Consider the following 22189-nt stretch of genomic DNA (forward strand, 5'->3'; position numbering starts at 1 on the left):
TGTTACAAAGGATAACCTCAATCTTGCTTAAAAATCTCTTCAGCCCTGATCAAGTAAGCCATCTTTACTGCGTGGGTTTTAAAGTGTGTTGAGAGCCTTCAGAGATCTCCTCTCCAACAATTCCCAGGTTCCTCGTTTTTGTAGGAGGATAATTTTCCAGTGGGCTCCTCCTTGGGGTAACGGCATCACAGCGCATCAGCCCTACTGTACAGAATACAGAGGCCAGCAGCCAGTCAGGTCTTGTCTGTGGTCCGTGTTGTGGGTTCTAATCCCCATGACTGGTGAATGTGACCTTATTTGGAAATAGGGTCTTTACAGATGTAATCAAGTCAAAATGAGGTTGTTAGGGTGGCTCTAGTCCAGTATGACTGGTGTCGTTCCAAGAGAAAGGAGAGGGAGATCTGACACAGACAGGCACATGGGGAGAAGCCACAGGAGGGCAGAGGCAGGGGCTGAAATGAAGCCTCCACCTGTGGGGGATTGCCAGGAGCTGGAAGAGACAAAGAAGGGTCCCCCCTGCAAGTGTTCAGAGCGAGCGCAGCCCTGCCCACGCCTTGGTCTCAGAGGTCTGGCCCCCAGAACCATAAAGGAATAAATTTCTGTTGTTTTAAGCCACTCAGTTTGTGGTCCTTTGTTACAGCAGCCCTGGGAAATAAAATTAGGACTTGCTCTGATGAGAAATCCAGCATCTTTTAAAAAATCTTCTTGCTTGCTATTGGGATCAGTCATGCCTACCTGTTCACTAACACTAACCCTAAAACGTGAAAGGAAACATCAGTTATTCCTCACAGCATGACCTTTTATAGCCCTTCAATTCAATAGGTTTTTTTGTTAGAGACAGGGTTATTTTGAAAATATGGCTGTTCTTAGGATTAAGTAAGTTAGTGTTCTGAAGTACACAGAGTCAATTTTATTTCAAGTGTTTGATAAACAAAAGAACTAGGACAGTATCAACCAGATTAAAACAAATAGATGGGTCGTATTTTACCCCCCACAGCCAAACACGTCTCGGAAGGGCAGAGACCAAGGGGGAGTCACGTTCCGAGGGTTTCCATCTCACAGACCGTCAGGTGTCCTCACTTCGCAGACGAAGCCTCAGTGCAGCAGGGGGAGAGCCTGTCCGTCGGCGGGGGGAGCCGCGTCGTCCTGCACAAAGGGAAGGGCGCAGTCTCCAGGGACAGGGAGGGGGCGCTGCCCCCCCCCCCCCGGGCTACACTGTGTCACTGGGCGCTTTGCATCCTGATTCATCAGCGGCCCCACCAGGCTGCGGCTGGGCTACCTCCTCTCAGAAAGGAACCCAAACAGGGTCTGGGCTGAGGTTGTGCAGCCCCTGACTGGGTGGGGATGCCGGCTGGCAGGTCCCCTGCAGCCCCCTGGAGCATCTCCCCTGCCTGCGCCAGGCCACCAAGGGGACGCGGGTGAACACGTTCCGAGCTAGGAGGTGAGACGCCCACCCGCCGCTGGCCTGATCCCGGCCTGAGAACAGGCCCCGCGCGACCCCCACGCCAAGAAGGCCACCTGCTTGGAGGGGCAGGCGAGCCACTCTGAATCCCCACCGTGTGCCCACCTCCAAGGGGCCTGCCGAGCCCAGGGCGCCAAAGAGCGTAATAAGGGAGAAGGAAAGAAAATCTGTATCCTTTATTCCAACCACAAAGCCTCCACCGAGGCGTGGGAAGCGTCCTTTCTCCCGCTGCACCCATATTCAGCCCAGAGTTACAGGTACAGCGTCAGCACACGGCGTGAAGGGAAACGCAAAACCGAACCTTGCAGCAGAGACGCTTGCAGACGCAACGTTCCACTTGGCAGCCGCTTTCTGACAGGCAGCGCTTTGTGCATCTCCAGCTTTTCAAAACATCCCCGTGGCCTGTGGGCGCCAGGGAGCCGTCTGCTGTGGCGGCGGGTAGAAGGCCGGGCCGTCCTCGCAGACCTCCAGCCCTGGGCCCCCGGCCCCCCCGGGCCCCCCGGGCTCCCCCGGCTCCGTGCAGTTCCGTAGCCGCAGCTCCTTGGTGAAGCACAGTTCGATCTGACCGATCGTCTGCACCTCCTCACCCTAAACACAGAAAATGAGGGGCGTCTGAGAATTTGGATCTCGGAGGATCGCCTGTTCTGTGGTCATCAAGTCTCAGACTCTGAAGACACAAGGGGGGACTCCAGGGGCCAGCAACGAGCGGGGGCTCCCCACTCTGTCCAGCAGCGACCGGCAGGGGGCTGCAGGGCTCGCCGCCCGGTCCCCACCCAGATGTTCCCCTGCCAGCCTGGTGGCCTGGGGGAGGGGACACCGCTTGAACCTGAGGAACGTGCACCTCTGTGCACGGCATATGCATCACGGCATCGGGAGACGTTTTGCAGAATAAATGGGTCATTCCAATTTTAGTATACGTGCTGCCGAAGCGAGCACCAGAATAAATGGGTCAAAGGACCCTACTGCTCAAAGAATTTAAGTCTTTATCGAAGCTGACAAAAGAAACTACAGGCCCTGTACACACTAGACAAGTATCTACGGTTAAAATGACTAAGACTAACAATGGAAAGCCTGAGAAAATCCCTAACTTAGAAATGTTTCGTACACCCGCCTCCTTCGCCGTCCCTGCCAGAGCCCGTGTGTTCTTGTCGGGGAGAAGTCTCAAGAAAACAAACCCTATTCGAGCATGGCATCGAAGAACAATGTGTGTGTGTGTGTGTGTGTAATTTTTTTTTTAATTCCAGTACAGTTAACGTACAGTGTCATATATGTTTCGATGTGCAATACAGCGATTCATCACTTCCATCAACAGCCGGTGCTCATCACAAGTGCCCTCCTCAGCCCCATCACCTAGCCCCCCATCCCCCCACCCCCCTCCCCTCTGGTGACCAGCAGTGGTTTAGCTCTAGAGTCAAGAGTCTGTTTCTTGGTTTGTTTCTCTGTTTTTCCTTTGCTTGTTCCACATATGAGTGAGATTACATGGTATTTGTCTTTCTCTGACTGCCTTATTTCACTTAGCATCATACTCTCCGGCTCCATCCATGTTGCAAATGACAAGATCTCATTCGTTTCTATGGCTGAGCAACATTCCGTTGTGTATACACCACATCTTCATCCACGCATTAGTCGGTGGACACCTGGGCTGCTGCCACAGTCTGGCTATTGTAGATGATGCCGCTGTGAACAGGGACGCATGTGTCCCTTCGGATCCGTGTCTAACTGTCTGCGATTTTAAAGTGCACACAGCATTACCTGCACGCACACACTCCCACACACATGGGCACACACGCATCTCTGCCCCTGGGAACTCCACGGTGAGCACACAGATGCTGACAACATTAACCTGTCTTCTCGATAAAGACAAAGAGCAACAAAACATAGCATAGCACCTCTGACCTGTTTCGGTGGAAGACACTGGACTTTAGGTACGACTCCGTATATGCTGGCAAGGGCGTCTTTAATATCTGAAATCTGAAATGAGATAAAATGCATTAGAAATACTCGGGCAGAGGCGGTGTAAGGGGTCCACCCCATGCACACGGGACACTCCAGCTTCCGCGCTCACAAACACGCACAGCAGACCACAGGGCACAGTCCTCCCGGCACTCCGGGCTCGAAGACGAGACCCCGGGGACAGGCCGTCAGCCACCTGGGCTCCACCCTCAGACCGCAGTGGCCCCCACATGTGCTCCAGTCTCCACTCTCCCCCCTGCCCTGAGCTTCTGTCCACACCCAGAACGTAGGTGCTACGTGCAATAGATCAGACCAACTTTCACGGGCCAGGACTCCTGTCTGAGCTCACATCTTGCTGCTTCCGAACCTAACAAAGTGCCTACGGCACAGACAGGGAGCTCAAGACATTAGTTGTCCTTGGTGCTTTTACTGTCATTGAAATCCGTTCTCTGATAGACACATTCTGGGCAAAAATGTAAACACAGTCCCCCTACCTGCTTGAACATGAACCCTGAGGACCTAGGGGGCCCTGCAAACCCTCTCTCTCCTGGGGCAGCTGACACTGTCTCCCCAGGGTCACTGTTCCCTCCCAGCCCCACTCTCGCTGCAGGCGGGACATCAAGCGGAAGATCAAGATCCAATCAAGATCAAGATCAAGCGGAAACCGGCTACAGGGTGGAGCACAGATGTCCTAGAGCGCAGCAGAAATGCCAACTGATTTCACAGTCAGGAGACCTAAATGACAGCTCGGTGTGCAGCCAGGAGCCTGGAAACCAGGAATTGCTAAAATCAGTAACTTTAATCTTTTTTTAATCCCAGGAGATTAAATCAGCTTATGTAGAGAACACATCAGTTCCCTAACGCAAGAGTCAGCAAGCTTACTGTGCGAAGGACCAGGGGAAGTACTTCAGGCTCCGAGGGTCACTCAGTGTCTCTCCGTGGGACACCTGCCCACGGAGGGTGACCATGGGGGACAGTAAAGGGACCCGCCGGGCCGTGAGCCAGTAAGACTCCCTTTATGAAAACAGGCTATCCTGGGTGGAAAACAGTTATCTTTTGCATATGCTTACCAGACAGTAAGATCTGGTCTGTTTAAATTTCTGTAGTTTTATCATGAAAACAAAAAAAATCTTATGCGTCTTCCACAAACAAAATACTATAAAATGGAATGTGCTTTTTTTTTTTTTTAAAGATTTTATTTATTTATTTGAGAGAGAGAGCACATGAGAGTGGGGAGGGTCAGAGGGAGAAGCAGGCTCCCTGCCGAGCAGGGAGCCCGATGTGGGACTCGATCCCGGGACTCCAGGATCATGACCTGAGCCGAAGGCAGTCGCTTAACCAACTGAGCCACCCAGGCGCCCTGGAATGTGCTTTTCAAACCACTTACTCCCCTGCCCTGTGCGAGCCTAGAACACGCTTCTCACCGAGGGACCGTGAACCTCGGCTTCAAGGTTTACACAGCTTTCAGATCACAATGAGCACTGGGAAACAAGATATAAAAAAGCCTATTTGGAAACATAATAGTCAAATAGGAGAGGGCTTGTTCGAGTCACTTTAAAACCCAAGTGCGGTGCTCAGGCTGCAGACACTCTACCGTGGGCGGGATGCTAGGTGTCCTCAGGTGGCAGACATACATTCGGTTACGAAGCTGAAAGCAAGACTTACCTGGTAGTAATTGATAGATGGCTTTATTCCCAACTTTTGGAGCATGCTAAAATTTAAATTAAAAAAAATTAGCTGTATAATACATTTTCCTTTCTTGTTCTTTTAAAATATATTTCTTAATAAAAATGAAGATACTCTTAAAAGAAAGTACTTATTTTCTATTGCTTTCAGCAGTAAGTCTGTGAGCAAGGACAACACATAAATGGGACTCGGGCTTCCCTGACCACCCCTCCCCAAGGCGCACCCACTGCGGATCTCTCTCCAGCACCCGGACCCTTCTCGACAGTGGCCAGATGGCCCGTACCTACTGGAGTTGGCACACACATTACCACCTATTTGCCAAGCATGCTTCAAAAGATAGTTAGCAACTGATTTTGGATTCCAGGCTTATCCTAGAAAACCACACTTGGTCAAATCTTTAAATACATTCAACACCCACAGACCTGAATCATTTCCTAAAGCATATGGTTTTGACCAGCTATCCCATCAAAATACCATATGACTAATTTACCTGTTAAATGATGGAGCACAATATAAACAACTCTCAGATTAAAAGTCCCAAAACAACACTCGAGCCTCCATCACGTCTCCCTGGATTATCGGGGCTATGACCACCCGGAGCAGACGTGAGACCCGGGCTGCCTCTCCGGACACGGACATCGTCAGATGAGTCTGCCCGAGGAAAACCGGACTGACCAGGGCATGCCTCCTCCAGCCGTGATTTCTGGCAACAGTATATATTGTGTTAACAAGACAGTGTTTGTAAAGACAGCACACCACCAAGGGTCTGGGTCTCCGCTGTAGCGCTCCTGGCCCAGGCAGGAGGAGGTGGTGGGCAAGGGTCCTCGGAGCCTAGAAATAAACGTGCCCACGGCCTGTCCTCATGCTATCTGCACAGCGTAAACACCAGATTTCAAAAGCTCTGGCTCTAGAAATGCAAAACTTTGCACATTTTAAATATTTATTTCAAGTTGCACTATTTTGGATACATTGGGTTAAATAATATAAAATCAATTTCACTGGTTTCTTTTTGCTATTTTTAATGAGGTACTAGGAAATTTTAAGTTACGTATATGGTTTGCATTATTTTTCTACTGGGCAGTTGAAGAGCCCGAGAGTCAGGTCACCAAGGAAGTGAGGCAGAGAAAGAGAAATATTTGGGGAGGCCTGGCATTCAGCCCAGATTAGTCTATAATATTTTCTATGGTGTTAAGATTAGATTGGCATTAATTCCCTGGCCCGTGTCTGTGGGTTATCCAAGATCTTCGGTTCACGATACTTTGCATTTTTCAGGTTTGCTACCTTCATATTATAAAGTGAATAGAACACTGCTAGTTTATGGTAACATGACAGGCTTCCCTCTGAGAAAAAGATAATCTGTGGTAAGGGTTTATAACATAGAGAAAAATACAAGGGATCTTATGTTTTGACTTGCTAATTTTGTGAGCACTGGGATTTTAGATTTTCCTTGGAGGAACGGGGAAGGAATATACTTTCTCTACAACCCTATTCCCAGGTAGTCTAACAGACCTCATACCCCCGCAGAGCGTTGTGCTCAGCAGGCCCCGAGCGCACGTTTCTGCAGGAGGAATAATTAGGCGCCCCCAGCAGTGGTGATGGCCTTGCCCGAGCCGCAGTGACCCCAGCACTGGGGATCCTGCACCTGCGTGTGCACACAGAGAGCTACAGACATTCAGAAAGAGTAAGCAGGAGGTGCTTCCTAAACAGTTGTCAGATGAAAGGATGAATTATTGAGATGTTTTATATAAAGCCTTTCAGCAGTCCCCATTCACTGCCCTTTTCCTGATTGAGCAGAACAGGGCCTGGGCAGTGAGCCGGACCTCGCGCCGCTCAGGCGTCAGGAAAACCTGGGGCAGCCTCCTCTCTGCAGACGGCCCGCGAGTGGACCCCGCTCCGCCACTCTGCACTGCGGAAACTCTCCCAGGCAACCCTCACCAGGATGTCCGGACTGGGTATCAGCTACACTTCTGGGGTGAGGAAATGTCCCCAAAGGTCTTGCTCTTGCTGTGAGAAGAGCTGCAGAGAAGCCCGGCAGGCGGGAGCCGGGACGCCGGCTGGTGTGTACCCCCCGTGCGGCGGTCCTCAGTCCTGCGGTCCGAGAGCAGGAAGGCGTGGGAACCTGCGGGGACCCCTCCGTCACCTTCCGGCACGGAGACGCAGAACCTACACGGTGCACAACGGGCCAGTGGCAGCCGCAGGATCCAGGGACACGTGGCTCTGAGGCCTCCTCTGCAGGGCGTAGTTCAGGCAGTCTTGTCCTCCCCCGGGGCGCTCGCCCCTCCCCACCCGGATCCCAGTGACACGGGGGGCCGGCTGCGCCTCTGTAGGCCGGGGCAGTAGAGCGCATGTGCAGGCCTGCGCATCTTCTAAGCAGATGTGGTTCACAAGCTTAAACACAGGTGACTAGCGAAGGTGCTTGATAGGATTCTGGCTGCTTCTAACTAAAGCAAACTATCTACTTTCCTGTCCTGGTCTTTAAAACAAGGTCACAGGTTTCCTACGTGACCACTTAAATGAAGAAAAGCAAGAATTGCCCACACACCTGGTCACCAAAAGTGCTCAGACAGTGGACGGCCAGCCTCAGCCCCAGCTCTCAGTCACGGCCAGGCGGGGCGAGCAGGTGGGGCCCTGGCCCTCAGCAGGGCCATCTGGAGGGGGTTTTTACGAGTTCTGGGTCTGGGTAATTTCTAGGCTCCGAGGACCCCTGCCTACCACCTCCTCCTGCTTCTTCCAGAAACACTAGAGCAGCGATCCAAACACCTAGAGATGCGCGGTCTTTACAAAACCTGCCGCGTTAATGCAATAGACTTTCGTCAGAAATCCCCGCTGAGGGCGCCTGGGTGGCTCAGTCGTTAAGCGTCTGCCTTCGGCTCAGGTCATGATCCCAGGGTCCTGGGATCGAGCCCCACATCGGGCTCCCTGCTCTGCGGGAAGCCTGCTTCTCCCTCTCCCACTCCCCCTGCTTGTGTTCCCTCTCTCGCTGTCTCTCTCTCTGTCAAATAAATAAATAAAACCTTAAAAAAAAAAAAAAAAAAAAGAAATCCCGGCTGAAAGACGTGTGCCCTGGTCAGTCTTGTTTCCTCGGGCCCACTCACCGTCCGATGACGTCCGAGCCCAGACAGGGCCCTACGTCTCCGAGGCCCACACTGACCTGCAAGGCTGGGTGGGAGATGCTAAGATTCCTCAGGACAGTTGCACGGCCTGGGAGGGCCAGGACCCAGGGGGCCCCCTACCTGTTAAGCTCCAGCCCCCGGTACAGGTCCAGGCTTCCACCAAAGTATTTCTTCTGCGAGTTGAGGGCGTCTACTTGGGCAGCACAGGTGCCGTGCTTCTCCCACTCGTGCTTCCTGGGAGAGCGTTTTAATCAACAGTCTCCGGTTAAAAGTCATGAAACAGACCCACAATGAAGAGTTCACACCTAGGACAGGACATTCGCATGCACGTTGTTTCTTGTATGAAGAAGGAGGCTAAGATTCCTTCTGTGCAACGGGCACGACTCGTGAGCCCCCTGTGCGTGGGAACGAGGCCCCAGGGGACAGAGTCCGGTCTCCAGAGGGTGCTCCATCTCCCTGCAGCCCCTCCCTGCCAGTCAGGGACAACTCACTTCGGTGACTCAGCACGAACCACGGCTGAGGAAAACAAAGCGCCCCCACGCAGGCAGGCACCCAGCCATCACGGGGCCCGGGTGTTCTGCTTCACAGGGACGCCGACCGGTCCTTTCTCAGCAGCTAGCCGAGAAGAGAAACGCCGCGGGCCCCCTCCCCATCTCCGCCTCCGCCCATCACGACGTGTCCTCATCCGCCCACAGACAGAACTCTAACAGAACACGCGAACAGCAATATGGATTCGAGAAGAATACTGTTGATAACAATTCCCCATGTTTTATTGCAGTTAACTAGGAAATTTCACATTCTTCTGCAAGGCAACAATACTGCTGGCTTAGAAATGGGGAAACTGAGGCAGAGGGGCTAGCGAGGCACCCTGCTGAGGCCACTCAGCCAGGAAGTCCCAGAGTCTGCACCCGAATGGCACTCTGGACTCCACAGCCGGGGCCCCTCCAGCTGCGCTGCGGCGCCATCCCAAGACCCCACAAACGTGGGGTGCGCCGCCTTCACATTCGCGGACGCTGTCGAGTCGGATGGTAGCCATCGTTAGTGCGGGAAAATGGAAGGGGCATTCATGAAGGGGTCCTATGCTGTCTTACAGAAGTGTGATCTGAATGGACACTGATGCGTCAGTAAAGCTCATCCACAGGGCCAGTGTTAAATGACAAGTCGCTCCAGCCCAAGAAAATGGCGTGGGAACAGCTACCTTTCTTCATCTACCACGGTTTCTGGGGTGAATTATTTCTACAGAGTAGAAAAAGGAGTTTTTTTCCGACTAGATGAAAATGGAACCCAAATTACAGACGCCCTCGTTTCTGTGGAGCTAGAATCATTCTAGAACCTGTCGTACAGGGTGCTGGCGGAGCAAAGAGCTTCGTGCCATTCCCAGCACATAAGAAATATTCAATTGGGGCGCCTGGGTGGCTCAGTTGGTTGGACGACTGCCTTCGGCTCAGGTCATGATCCTGGAGTCCCTGGATTGAGTCCCGCATCGGGCTCCCTGCTCGGCAGGGAGTCTGCTTCTCCCTCTGACCCTCCCGACCCTCCCCCCTCTCATGCTCTCTCTCTCTCAGTCTCTCTCTCAAATAAATAAATAAAATCTTAAAAAAAAAAAAGAAATATTCAATAAATGTCAGTTATTATTACATTTGGATCAAGCTTAGCTTAAGGATCAGAATCTATTAGAGCATTGTTAGCGTACATCCAACACTGACTCCCACATCACCTGGAATTGGACAGTTTGCATTTAACACGAAATGGTCAGTTACCAGGCAGAGGTGCCCATCCTGTGGCCCTCTCACCCGCCAGGAGGGCACACGAGCAGGCCCGGGGGCCGCCCTCCGGGATGAGAGATGGGGGCTTCTCTGGGACGTCGAGGCCCAGGACAGTGAGGCTGTCCTCCCACAGTGAGGCCGCTCACCAAACTGGGCCTCACTCAACTCTCATTCTTCTTTGTACAAGCATCAAAAAACAAACAGAAATCCTACTTTGCAGGGGGCTCTGTCCAAGGTATTTTTCAATATGGCAAATTTTATGAATAGATTTAATCCAGAGAATTATCTCGAGCATAAAGTAATACCAAGACCGTGTACTCTGCATACTTGATTCCTATTTGGGATGAAAGAGGACAGTTTTCGGACAGGAGCCCTCCTCCATCCCCAGCCCCCAACAACGAAGCTGAGGTGGACAGGCCCGCGTGCCTCTAGGACCCTATAGAAACTCACACAGCAAAGGGAATTTGGGCAACAGGGAAGCATGACCCAACGCCGCACGCAGGGGGCCAGTGACGGTGGCCCTATACTCGGGTGCTCCAGGAGCATAAATACTAAGGAGAGCGGGACAGTCACCTCTGGGTTTACAACAAAAGTTTTTAGATATGCTACTTACTATCCAACCTGAAAAAGTATCATTTTGCCTTTACAGAGCACAAACACATGTGTACTCTGCCCGCACTACTTGGATTTCATGTTCAAGGACCAGCTCGGACCGCCTTCTTTATGGGTATTTGTTGATTTATTGTTAAGTCACCTGGCAACAACAATCTGACCGATGGTGTCATGGAACACATCGGAACAAGTGGAAACTATACTTCGCACAGATTCGGCATTTTACGTGCACTGTGAAGTGCTGTAGAGGGTTTCCCCTGCGTCCCCCCATCCCCCCACTCCAGCTCATTCGGGCGTCAAGTTCTGGGAAAGCGTTCTCTGGAATGCAGCTGTGCAGAACATGTGTCGGAGACCCGGGCCATTCCTCTCCCTAACTCTGAGTGCTTCTCCTGTTGAAGAGACCCAGGGGGTGCATCCCAGAGCCACGCCCCTGCCACACTTGTCGGCCTAAGCACCAGGGAGCCTGGGGGACAGGCACCCAGTGCCCCTCCATGGTTTCAGAAAGCTTCCGTCTACACTTAATTCCTTTCCTGAATGTTCTACACACAAATATTTCCAAATTGAATTAATCATTTTGGACAAAATCTGAATAACTGCAATGTGAACTATAAACTGCCACACTGGGGCGAGGCAGAGATAATAATTATTTTCGGTTAATATAACGTAAATGAACGTTAATTTTACCTTCTTCAAAAGCAATGACTTAAAAAGCTATCTTGAGTTAAACACAGCATTTTTCTCCTTGGCTCAGCTCCCACTACACTTAAAGATGTTTCTGCGGATCGAGCCGCAGGTGGGACCTCACCCTGTCCTCCCTAAGTCATAGCACGGGACCGCGATCTTCTGAAGCGCCTCTTCTTCTTTCTTGATGTATCTCGAGACAACAGCACAAAGTCTTTTAAGAAACATTCTCTCCTGCCTGCGTTGAAGCGACTGCCCCTTAGGTACCCATGTATTTGGCTTAGTGAAACCACAGGAAAGGAGAGTCTAAAACAAAGTGATGAATGAAATAGTGGATTAGGAGCAACTCTATAAATTCCACTTGCCTGCATTTTTTTTTTTTTTCAAATACCCAGCACAGAGCCCAACACGGGGCTCGAACTCACAACCCTGAGATCAAGACCTAAGCTGAGATCAAGAGTCAGATGCTTAACTGGCTGAGTCACCTGGGCCGCCCCTCGCCCACATTTTTTATCTATTGGAGAAAGGCCCTGAGAATGGCATCCCAAATAAAAGGTGGTTCACACATCTGCGCCTCAGAAGGGCGGCCCCGTGGTCTGTCCCCGCGGCCCCAGCCCAACATGGTGCCCCCCGAGGCTATGGCTCTCCTGCACTCACCAGAAATGGCTGTGATTTAGTGGATGGATCACATCAGGCCAGTACATCTTCATTTCGGGCAGAAGGTCCTGTGCATAAAAAAAAAAAAAAAATCTGTGTAGGACCTAACAACTCAAAACCTAGAAGGCAAATCTGATAAACCAATACATTAGAAGAATTGACCTCTGTTAAGCAATAACAGTCAGGTGAGTAAGATTATTTCTTACAACACATATAAAAGTGAAATCTAATCATGAAAGTGCATTGGAAACAGGAGTATGCAGAGGGGAGTGGGTAAACACACAGTGGTTCACCCAGACAAGGGAATGTTAGCTCTAACAAGAAACCAGCCATCAAGCGATGAAGGGACACGGAGAGCCTTCCATGCACATCACTGAGCGGAAGAGGCCAATCTGAAAAGGCTGTGGGTCCCGACGTGCGCTACCCTGGAAAAGACACGAGCACAGAGACAGTGGAGGCTCAGTGGTGTGAGGGGCTGGGGGAGGGAGGGGGATAGTGGGAGGATGAGGGATTTTAGGGCAGTGAGACGCCCCTGCATGGTACAGCGGGGGATGCACGTCATTACGTAGCTGTCGAAACCCCTAAGGCTCTGTGACACAGAGCGAGCCTACTGGGAACGGCAGTGTCTGCTAGCGACGAAGCACCCATCCTGTGACAAGCATACCACATGCATGCCAGGTGTCAACCACAGGGGACACGGTCTGTGCGTTCGGGGGACACACGTGGGAACTCTGCACCTGCCACTTAATCTTTCTGCTTTAGGTTTCTGAGACTGCTGTAAAAAGTAGCATCTACTAATTAAAACACACACCACAAAACTCAGGTTCTCCTTTCCCCCAGGAGGAGCTCATCTGGACTGGGCGCGCTGTACAATACAGAGAGTTGCCCTGAACTGCACAGCATCCGGGTTTACTTTTCCATTTCTACAAACGCACTGGACCAGAAACGAGGTTCACTTACAACAGCGTCTAAACAAACTCAGGGCGACCTCGCTTTCCCCTATTTGCCACCACCCCCCGCTACCCGCCAGTCACCGGACAACTGGACACCCCTTGCGTCCCCTGCCTGGTCAGCCTTGTCCTCACGCTCCCACGGCCGAACTTCCCAGGAAGCAGTCTGCCTCACTGTGTCCATGTGCCCCCGTCTTGCACCTGTCCCACACTCTGGCTTCAGCTCCCAACAGCTCCACAGGAGGGGGCAGTAGGCCACTTTCGTAGGGGACCAACGCTAAACTGGGCTTTCTGGGACAGAGCAAGTCACCCAGCAGTGTTTTGAACAAAGAGTGGCTTGCGGCCACCTCCCCACCTTGCCCAGCAGGCCGCTCAACTGAAAGGGCATTTTCAGCCTTCCTTTTACGAACCCTGTTAGTGCTCCTTCTCGAACCCCCCTCTCCTGGCTCCCCCCCCCCCTCCTCTGGCTGCTTTATCACATGCCCTGCCCCCCCAATCTCTGCTCCAGGCTCGGCCCTGCTTCCCCACCCCCTCCACGTTCACACCTATGGGCTTCATACCACCTATGCACTGATCCCACCAAAGCTCGTCTCTAGCCCAGACCGCTCCTGTGACAGACACACGTAACCCGCCGGGATGTTTCCAGGGCACTTCAAACTCAACATGTGCAAAGCTGACTGTCCACCACACACCCGCCAAAGCCCGGTTCCCCCGCCAGCGCCCCCGTGTCAGGAAGGAGGACACCCCCAGCAAAGCCCATACCCAGAGCCCCACGGGAAGCTTCTCTCCCAGCTAGTCACCGAGCCCTGTTCCTCGACTTCTGGGCTCCCCTCTTGCTCTCCATTCCCACGGCCTCTGCCTACTCAGCTCTTCAGCCCTGGCCCGTCCCCCACACCAGCTCTCACGCGAGCCAGCACAGCATCCGGGCTCTTTCCCTCTCGGGCGGGAAAGCTAGAGGCACTCGGTACACTGTCCGTGAATCTGTAATTCCACTGTCGGGTCACGAGACTCTAACCAGGAACACCCCCGCGGTATTAGGCAAGCTGCAGTGAGTCTGGGAAGGGGAACGTGGGTCTGAGGAATGAGACGTTGCCAGGCTTTGGGGTACACTAATAATTCTTACAGACAGTCCTCAGACTCAGGCCTCTGGGTTCCTGCCAGTGAAGGCCCTTACAGGAAGGAAAGAGGAGAAAAGAATACCACATGGACTAGAACGTGTGAAGGGTTTGGAACTTCCTGCCTTGCCCTTTTGGGGGCCATATATTCATGGGAAGGACCCTCATTCTAGCAAATCCTGATGCCATCTCATGTTTTCAGGGAGGCCCTACCCAGTAAGTCCAGGTACTTGTTACCTGACAGATGACTGGTTACATGCCCAACGAAGTGTCTCAAGAGAGTGTCTGCATATTGCGGGTAAAAGCCGCTCCCTGGGCTATTCGGCAACACAGGCCTTTGTGCTGGGAGGGCCCATCCTTTCCTTTCTGCTCACAGGCCCTACCTGGAAGCCCACCCGCCCACAGCCAGAAAGGACAGGTGTGGTACCCTGTGCCTGTCCTCCAAGCCAGAGAGGTCTAGAAATGCTGACCGGGAGGCACAGGGGACCCGGGACTAACGTGGCCTGGCGGGGGGCAGTCAGGGTCGGCTTCACCCTCGTCTGCTGTCACTTCACAATTCACTTCTAGTGCTGTGGGCCCCGGGCAGGGGAGAAAGGTTAGTTTGGATTTAATGTGTGGGATTGTTTTAGGGGATCCATAAATCCGGAAAAAGTGCCAGGGGTTGAATCCTGGTGAATACGATCGTGATTCCTCATTTGAAAGCATGCCTTTGAGGGTGCACTTCTGAGGAGTTAACCGAGCGCAGTCTCTGCACTAGCAACAAAATGAACAGTGTTACCTTAATCTCTTCTAAATTAAAGGGCCATGATCCATTACATTCTTCTGCTTTATCGGGCCTTGAAATTAAAATGAAAAACAACAGCAATTAGTCTTGGTTGAGATGAGCTCCCAATGCAGGAGGAAGCACTTCCATTAACGTCTGCGGGAGCATCTGCGGGAACATCTGCGGGAGCAAAGGCAGAGACACGCTAAGGCCGTGTGAGTCACTTAACAAAGAACACTCAGGTAGGGGCAGTCAAAAAATCCACCCAGGAGCAAGGCACACAACGACTCCCTCCCCGGAAGCAAACGAAACAAGCCGGTCGGGGGAGCTCGGGAGTCAGGCCGGGGCCTGAAGTCTCTGCCCTCTGCCAATCTCCATGCCCATGGGCCACGGCACGACTCCCTCTCTTTACAGGAGGATGAGGCTCAATGATGCAGCATACAGATGGTGCTCAGAGTGCCTGCTGATAACCCAGGCTCAGCTAGCACGGCTTCCTAAAATCCTAAGCACGGATCCCCTCCCTACTTCCCCACGTCTAATTCTGGACGTGTCAACTCCCAGTCTTCAGATGCAGCTGAGTTCACCAGGCCACCGAATCTACTTCCTAGACCCCCAACATGTCTCCAGTGTCAACAGGCCGGCCCAGCACCCCGAAACCAGAGCAGCTCCCTGCCGGGATGGGGGCACACGGTGCACCGTCCTCCCAGCTACAAGTGAAGCGGCAGGAACATCAGCACGACCCAAGGAAGCTCGCTCCCTGAGACTGCAGTGTGGGATCACTGACAAGTCTGTGGCAAAGGAGGGGCTGGAGCCGGGTCCCCGGGCCGCAGTCTAATTTGCTGCTCACATAACCCCGTTCCTGAGGAACAAGCACGTACTGGCAAAGGCCAGAAGGGCCCCTCCCCCCACGGGAGCAGCTGGGCAAGGGCATCCCTTTGACAGGCCGACTCATGGGCACAGTTAAACACGATAAACACACGCACAAAGAGGGAAGAATAAACTACACAAAATGCAGGCAAAACCTGAACGATGAACTCGGGTATCCGTGTACGATGTAGACACATACACGCATGTACAATGCACACGCGCTTACTTATTTTTATGCATCTACTTATTGCCCCCAAAGAAGGATAAAATGAGAGGGTTACATTTAGTGACCCCAGCCTGGACCCAGAGTCCCTACCAGCAGATGTAAGCCGGATCGTCCCTGTTCCACCAAAGCAGAACTAAGCCACAACAAAATTAGGGTTATTGTACAAACAGTGAAGATATTTTAAATAAGGATTTGGTCCACTGAATAAACTCCTAACAAAAATCACTAGGGTAACTCTTAGGACCAGCCTCAATCTACTTTTGGGTTGGCTAGTTTTTTCCTGTTTAAATGTGAGCGGCGCTAGGGCTTGCCATAATCCGTGGATGGTCCAGTAATCCGGAGGGTCTCTGCAGTCGTTCTCAACCTCCTGCAGAGGAAAGACAGACAGCACATCACGGTTCCGTTGTTTATTTACTGCGGCTTCCAGCCCAGAGGAGCTACGTGGGGGCGGGCGCTCCATCTGGAAGGAGTGGCCCAGTCCTCAATTACATAACCAATTAAAAACTGAGTTTTGCCTTTTTTTATATGTTCTCAAATTAAGTCAATCTGATGGAAACACACCTATTTGCCCATTAATTTTCTTATCGTGTAATCAAAAATAAATGTTTGAGGGCTCACAGCACCCGTGAAATGAGCTGGTTCAGGCGCCAGGTCTGGATGTGTTAGTGATACAGTAAGTGTGAACGTTACAGAATATAAACGTGAGTGCGAGTGCTCTGGAGCGAAAACGCCAAGGTGAGGATAGGACAATAAAGATAAACTCACGGAGATAAAAGCTCAGTAGCATACGCTTTAGGGACTTCCAAATTTTTTAGCTAAATTGGGGAGTTCTTCCAAAACAACCATCAAGAAATGTATCGGCTATGGGATCGATGCGCCCGTGGGGAATAAACCCATGAAAAGCGGGTGTGGGTATCTGGTGAGGAACAAGTGAGGCTCCAGGCAGATTTTCAAGCCTTTCCTGTGGGGATCACCTTCTGTGGAGAGGCAGCTCTGCCCCAGGTTGGTCTGGAAATTAGGGAGGCTCTGGTTTAGGAGACTGGCACGAGGGGGGCATGAAAGGTACCTGCCACAGACCGAGAGGGCAGAAGAGCAGGACAACAAAGTGCAGGATCAGAGCGGGGGGCGTATACTTCACCTCTCCCGACATCCCAGGTTCATCCCTCAGGAAAGTACAGTCCAAGCAGGGGGCCCACTTCCCGCAGGTGCCCGGCTGGTAAAGAGCAAGGTCAGGACCCACGGCCAGGGCAGTGGGGGGTGTCTTCTGTTGGCCCTACGTCCAATGTCTCAGATGAGCCTTTAAGGGGATGACTGAGACCCAGGGGCAGCTAGTACCTGTCAGTCCCCGGCATGTGCCCGAGGTCCGTGCAGAGCACCGAGGACCATGGAGAAAGACAGACCAGCCACTGCACCCTATAACACCTACGTCACTCATGCAGGGAACAAGCCCGGAGACAGCCCCACTGCCTGGGATGACACCAGGGCCACAGTACAGGGACCCCTTGTCATGGGCACCCTGCAGTGAAATTAATTCCCTAACAATGACGCTTCACCGGCAGAAGATTTTTTTAAAAATCTCATGTCTGAAGCTTCAAGGTAGGAATGCATTTCAGTGCGCAAGAACACACCCACGTTTTGTCACAGAAACACCTCAGCCACCAAATGACCTTGCTCCGTGCCCCCAGGCAGATCTTCTGGTGTTACCCAGCACGGGAGCTCTCTACACCGGCCCTGCCCACAGGACCCAGGGCTCCCGCGATGCCCCACCACCAGCGTGGAGAGCTAGATCTCCAACCGCACTCAAAGCTGGTCACCACTGCTCCATTCTCCGCCCTCCAACACTACTCGAGCCAGAGCACAGCAACAGCACGAGAGGCAGGAGGAGACAGTGCAGTGTGCACTTTAGGAACCTCGGCCCAGAGAGAGCAGGCCTCACAGCAGAAGCGAGACACGGCTACGAATGACAGGCCAGCCGAGAGCAAACGTGGGCACAGAAACCCACTATGCATGAACGGGGCCAGTCGAGGCAGGAAAACTCACCTTGCACACTGTTACAGGCCAGTGGTGAACCATAATTAGCTTTTTCCACTGATGGTTGTCACTGTTAAAAGACAAGGAACTTATGTTTCAAGAACCATTTAAAGAAAAATTCATCCATTCATTTACACCATCATGCATTCAACAAACACGGAGTGACTGTCATGGGCCAGGCGCTACTGTGGGATGGGGCCACGCTATGAATGAGGGACCTGGTCCCCAGGCACTACCACGGGATGGGGGCACTGTCCGGAGGGACCCGGACCCTACCCTCGTGAAGCACGCGTGCCAGGGAAGGAGACAGTGACCGCGGTAGCTAAGAGAACACACACGGTGCCCCACAGTGACAAGTGACAAAGAATATAAGTAAGCAAGAGGACGGGCATGTCAGCAGTGGGGACAGGAACTGAAATTTTAGGCCAGAAAGCCCGGGAAGGCCTCGCTAAAGGTGGGGGCAGAGGCCAGGAGGCAGAGGGAAGGAGCCCTGAAGTGCCTTCCTCCTAGGGTTGGTCACAAGTGTAGAAACAGAAGCATTGTTGTCCCTTAGCCACATCTGTGAAACCCATAAGGCCCTCAAACCTGAATTTTTTTGTGGTTCATTGGGCAACAAAACATGACCTCAACTAGTTTGAGCTGCTTAGTGCTCTACACCCCTCAGTGTGAAGGTGCAGGTGCTTGGCCCCACGGTGCTCCCTCAGACACGGTGCTCCCTCAGACTCGGCGCTCCCTCAGACTTGGTCTGGAGCATGGCCATGCCCGCCATGACCCACACGCCCGGAAACCCCTGGCTCTAGGACCTCCAGGTGAGGGGGGGTGGAGCTATGTCTGCAAACAGGTCGAAGCAGGAAGGATAGCTGGTGAAAACACTCTACAGATGGGAAACGTCAGTGGCCACAAAGGGACTTCACTCAAACAGACACTTAATTCAGGATAAATTAGATTTTAAAAGGAATGACTCAAAAGTAAAACAGGACCAAGTGCTCACACATTGGTTTCTGTAAAGAGGTGAGTCCTGCTGAATAAGTACAGAATCACAATTCAGATGTTACACAAACTTAGTTGTAAGTTGCACTCAGTATAAAAGAAAAAGATAAGCTGCAGCATGAGAACTAGAGCTGAGACAAATGTCAGAAGCTGCTTTTTTCTGGGTGCAAAACCCTCGTTTAGGTGGAAACTGAGACTACAGGATCAAGTTACGGCCAGGGAGGGAGACCCCGACTATGCTCTTTACCAGGACTCTATCAAGACTCAGAACGTCTACAAGACAAGGTCCACACACAAGCCAGGCAAGAGTGGCGGGGGTGTAGAGAAGCCTCCCCTGAAAGCAGTGCAGAAGCTGTTCTAAAGAGAAAGGCCACCAGGCAAAGGAAGAGAGGAGAGTCACCAAGTTGTCCACCCAGCCAGCGCTTGGGAAAACACCTTCCGACCCCTTAAGGCCTGGAGGGTTGAATCCGCTGCATTTTCTCCAGACCACGCCTCACTCACTGTGCTTGTCCAACTACATCAGTGCATGAATTATGCAGGGATGGGGGTGGCGGGGACCACATATTACAGAGTCAGGTCTTTATCCGACATTTACTGACTGCCACTGGCCAGACATGATTCTAAGCACATTCTGCCTCGCCTCGAATCAACACTTAGGAGGCAGGTGCTGTTGTTACGTCCACTTGACAGATGAGCAAAGCCACACAGGGAGCTCCAAGGTCACACATCTGGATGAACCAGCGGCTGGTTCTCAACCAGTACCCCACACTACCTCTCCAACGATACACTCTTAACCTGACGGCAAAAACTAATCCATTAATGAACGTAGCTCGTTTTCAAAAAATAGGCTTCCTGGGGAAAGCTGAAATACAATGTTACCTTTTCAAGTAGATGATGAAACAGCAATGACACTTAATTAAAAAGTAAAACCCACCTTTTCCCTCCCCTACCGTGTAAGTACGAAAGCTTTTATTAAATACGAAATCATTACCCAAAATAAATAGAGGAAAAAATTAAAGTCTGGTGCTCAAAATTTGGTTTCCTCTACAAACGTGCAACAAGAATCCTCCACAAAACCGCCTGTTTACCCCGGATCAGCTGCAACCCTGAATGAAAAGGAGGAAGGGGAAGGCCGGGGGATGAAGAGCCTGCGTAAGACACTTAAAAAGAGGAACCAGCACCGTATCCCCGACGTCGCACCGGAACCTAACCCAGAAGTGCGCGTCGACGATGTCGGAGGGGGTCAGAGCACCTGCCGGCGCCTCGGCCCGACCCCAGGCCCCCGGCCCCCGCGGAAGCTCAGAGCCGCCCCACCGCTCCCAGGGGTCCCGGGCTCACCTGCTCCGGGACCCGCGCGCGCCGCCCAGGCAGCACAGCGCCAGGCAGAGCGAGCGCAGCAGCGGGCTGTGGGGGGCTGCAGGCTTCATCGAGCCCCACGCCCGAGGACTACACGCTCACGCGCACAAACGCTCAGCTCCGAAATATCCGGCGCCAGGCCCTGCGCGTCCCTGCAAATGGACAGGATTCCTGAAGCCCAGCTCCGACCCGCCGCCGGCCGACCCCACCCCAGGGCGTCCGCCGGCCCGAGGGGGCCCCGCCCCTCCCCCAGCCCGCCGTCCGGACGGGGCCCCGCCCCTCCCCCAGCCCGCCGGCCCGAGGGGGCCCCTGCCAGGGCCCCCGCCTCACCCGGGCCCCCCAGGCGTGCACGCGCCCCTGCCAACGCCGCACCGCGACCCCAGCCGCGACCTCGCAGTGGACACCGCCCGGCTTCCCGGACCTGCGCGTTTCCGCCCCTGGGCGGCCGGCCCTGTTCAGGCCTCCGTAGGCGGGCCCGCCCCCGGCCCGGCAGACACGCCCCCGGACGCCCCGCCGCCGGGACAGGCCCCCGTGGACGGGCACGCCCCCGGCCCGGCAGACACGCCCCCTGACGCCCCGCCGCCAGGACACGCCCCCGTAGACGGGCACGGCCCCGGCCCGGCAGACACGCCCCCTGACGCCAAGCCGCCGGGACAGGCCCCCGTAGACGGGCCCGCCCCCGGCCCGGCAGACACGCCCCCTGACGCCCCGCCGCCGGGACACGCCCCCTGACGCCCCGCCGCCGGGACACGCCCCCGTAGACGGGCACGCCCCTAACCCCGGCCCTTGGCTCTTCGCCCTTCGCCCTTCTCCTGTTTGTCTCCCCGAGGAGGCTTCTCTTTCAGCCTAGCCTGCCTAGTGCCCAGGCCTGCCTTCTGTGATGTTCTCTGTGTCCCCTGGCCCTTCCTCGCGGAGTTGAATCGCCTGGGATCCCGCGGGGCACGGCCTCCTCCGGGCCGTTCCGCGCAGAGCCCGTGACAGGTGCGCTCAGGACCGGCTTCCAGGGCCTCGGCAAGTCCAGCCGCAGAGAAGGTGGCCCTCTAGGGCCCTGCTGAAGTCTCAAAGGGGCTGGGGCGCGACTGTTCCCTCAGGACCCCCTGCCCTTCCTGCCGCAGGGCCCGTTAGGGAGGCAGCCTGTGACCTTCATGGAGGTCATGTGTGTTCAGTTCCAAGAGCACGAAGCACGGCCCTACACTAGCCCCACCTAACTGTGTTCGGCTCCGCTCCATTCACAGGTCCCTCCTGTGTGCAGCACTTCCCAGAAGCCGGAGGGCACAGCTGGATATCACAGCGGAAGCAGCCCCCTCGCCCTCCGAGGGCCATCAGCCTTCTTTCAGGACCGTCCGACGGAAAAGCAAAGCCGTGCAGCAAACGAATGTCCCTGGGCCTAAGAACAAGGGGGCGTGGGGCGAGGGGCGGGCGCAGATCTGTCAAAGCAGTCGCTAAAGTCACTCTCCTTCATCCTCCACCACCTACTGCGCTGGCCCTCACAGTCCCTCCTTCTGGGTCCTCAGAAACTATACCCTCACGGATTGCCCAAGACCTCCCAACTGCGAAGAATGTCTTGTCCCCTTGGTTTTTCTGCAGCCCTGACAACGTTCACTGCCTGGGTCTCTTGTGCAGGACCAGGGTGCACACCCGTTCCAGAGGCCTGGCTCCCCCCGCAACGCTGGTCTGTTCAGTTCCCCAGCCATTGTCATTACCGAGGTAACTCTGCTCCCACCAGTGCCCACCCCACACCCTTCCAACCTGGTTAACGCCAATCATATTTACCTTCCGAGTAAGGACATGGCTTCCTCAGGGTCCTTTGTCATCCAGGACCATCTAAGGATCAGGTGCACAGGTAATATGTTCTCCTGGGTGGTGTCCGCATAGTACTTACCGCTGTTTGAATAAGTGTGTGATTATCCTGTAAAATCTGTTTTTCCCTCTAGACTGACCCCTTACCTGTGGGGTCTGAT

At 53.6% G+C, this 22189-nt stretch overlaps 1 protein-coding gene across 3 annotated transcripts; it reads right to left on the bottom strand.

The window, feature by feature from the left end:
* Positions 1–877: 877 nt before the first annotated feature.
* Positions 878–20708, bottom strand: RNASET2 (ribonuclease T2). Of its 3 annotated transcripts, none has more exons than XM_034991917.1 (10): positions 20650–20708; positions 20211–20380; positions 17892–17952; positions 16163–16218; positions 14774–14831; positions 11931–11998; positions 8335–8448; positions 5081–5126; positions 3359–3433; positions 878–2050 (listed from the first exon to the last, which is right to left on the bottom strand). In XM_034991917.1, exons 2-10 carry the CDS (start codon positions 20297–20299, stop codon positions 1847–1849), a joined length of 771 nt encoding a protein of 256 aa, XP_034847808.1. In that variant the 5' UTR covers positions 20300–20380; positions 20650–20708; the 3' UTR covers positions 878–1846. The 3 variants fall into 3 exon arrangements, with proteins under 3 accessions (XP_034847808.1, XP_034847807.1, XP_034847810.1); XM_034991916.1 differs by having other exon boundaries at positions 20559–20688; XM_034991919.1 differs by lacking the exon at positions 8335–8448 and having other exon boundaries at positions 20559–20654.
* Positions 20709–22189: the final 1481 nt, after the last annotated feature.

The sequence above is a fragment of the Mirounga leonina genome, unplaced genomic scaffold (assembly GCF_011800145.1).
Source record: "Mirounga leonina isolate KUSES-001 unplaced genomic scaffold, KU_Mleo_1.0 Mir_54, whole genome shotgun sequence".
Lineage (NCBI taxonomy): Eukaryota > Metazoa > Chordata > Mammalia > Carnivora > Phocidae > Mirounga > Mirounga leonina.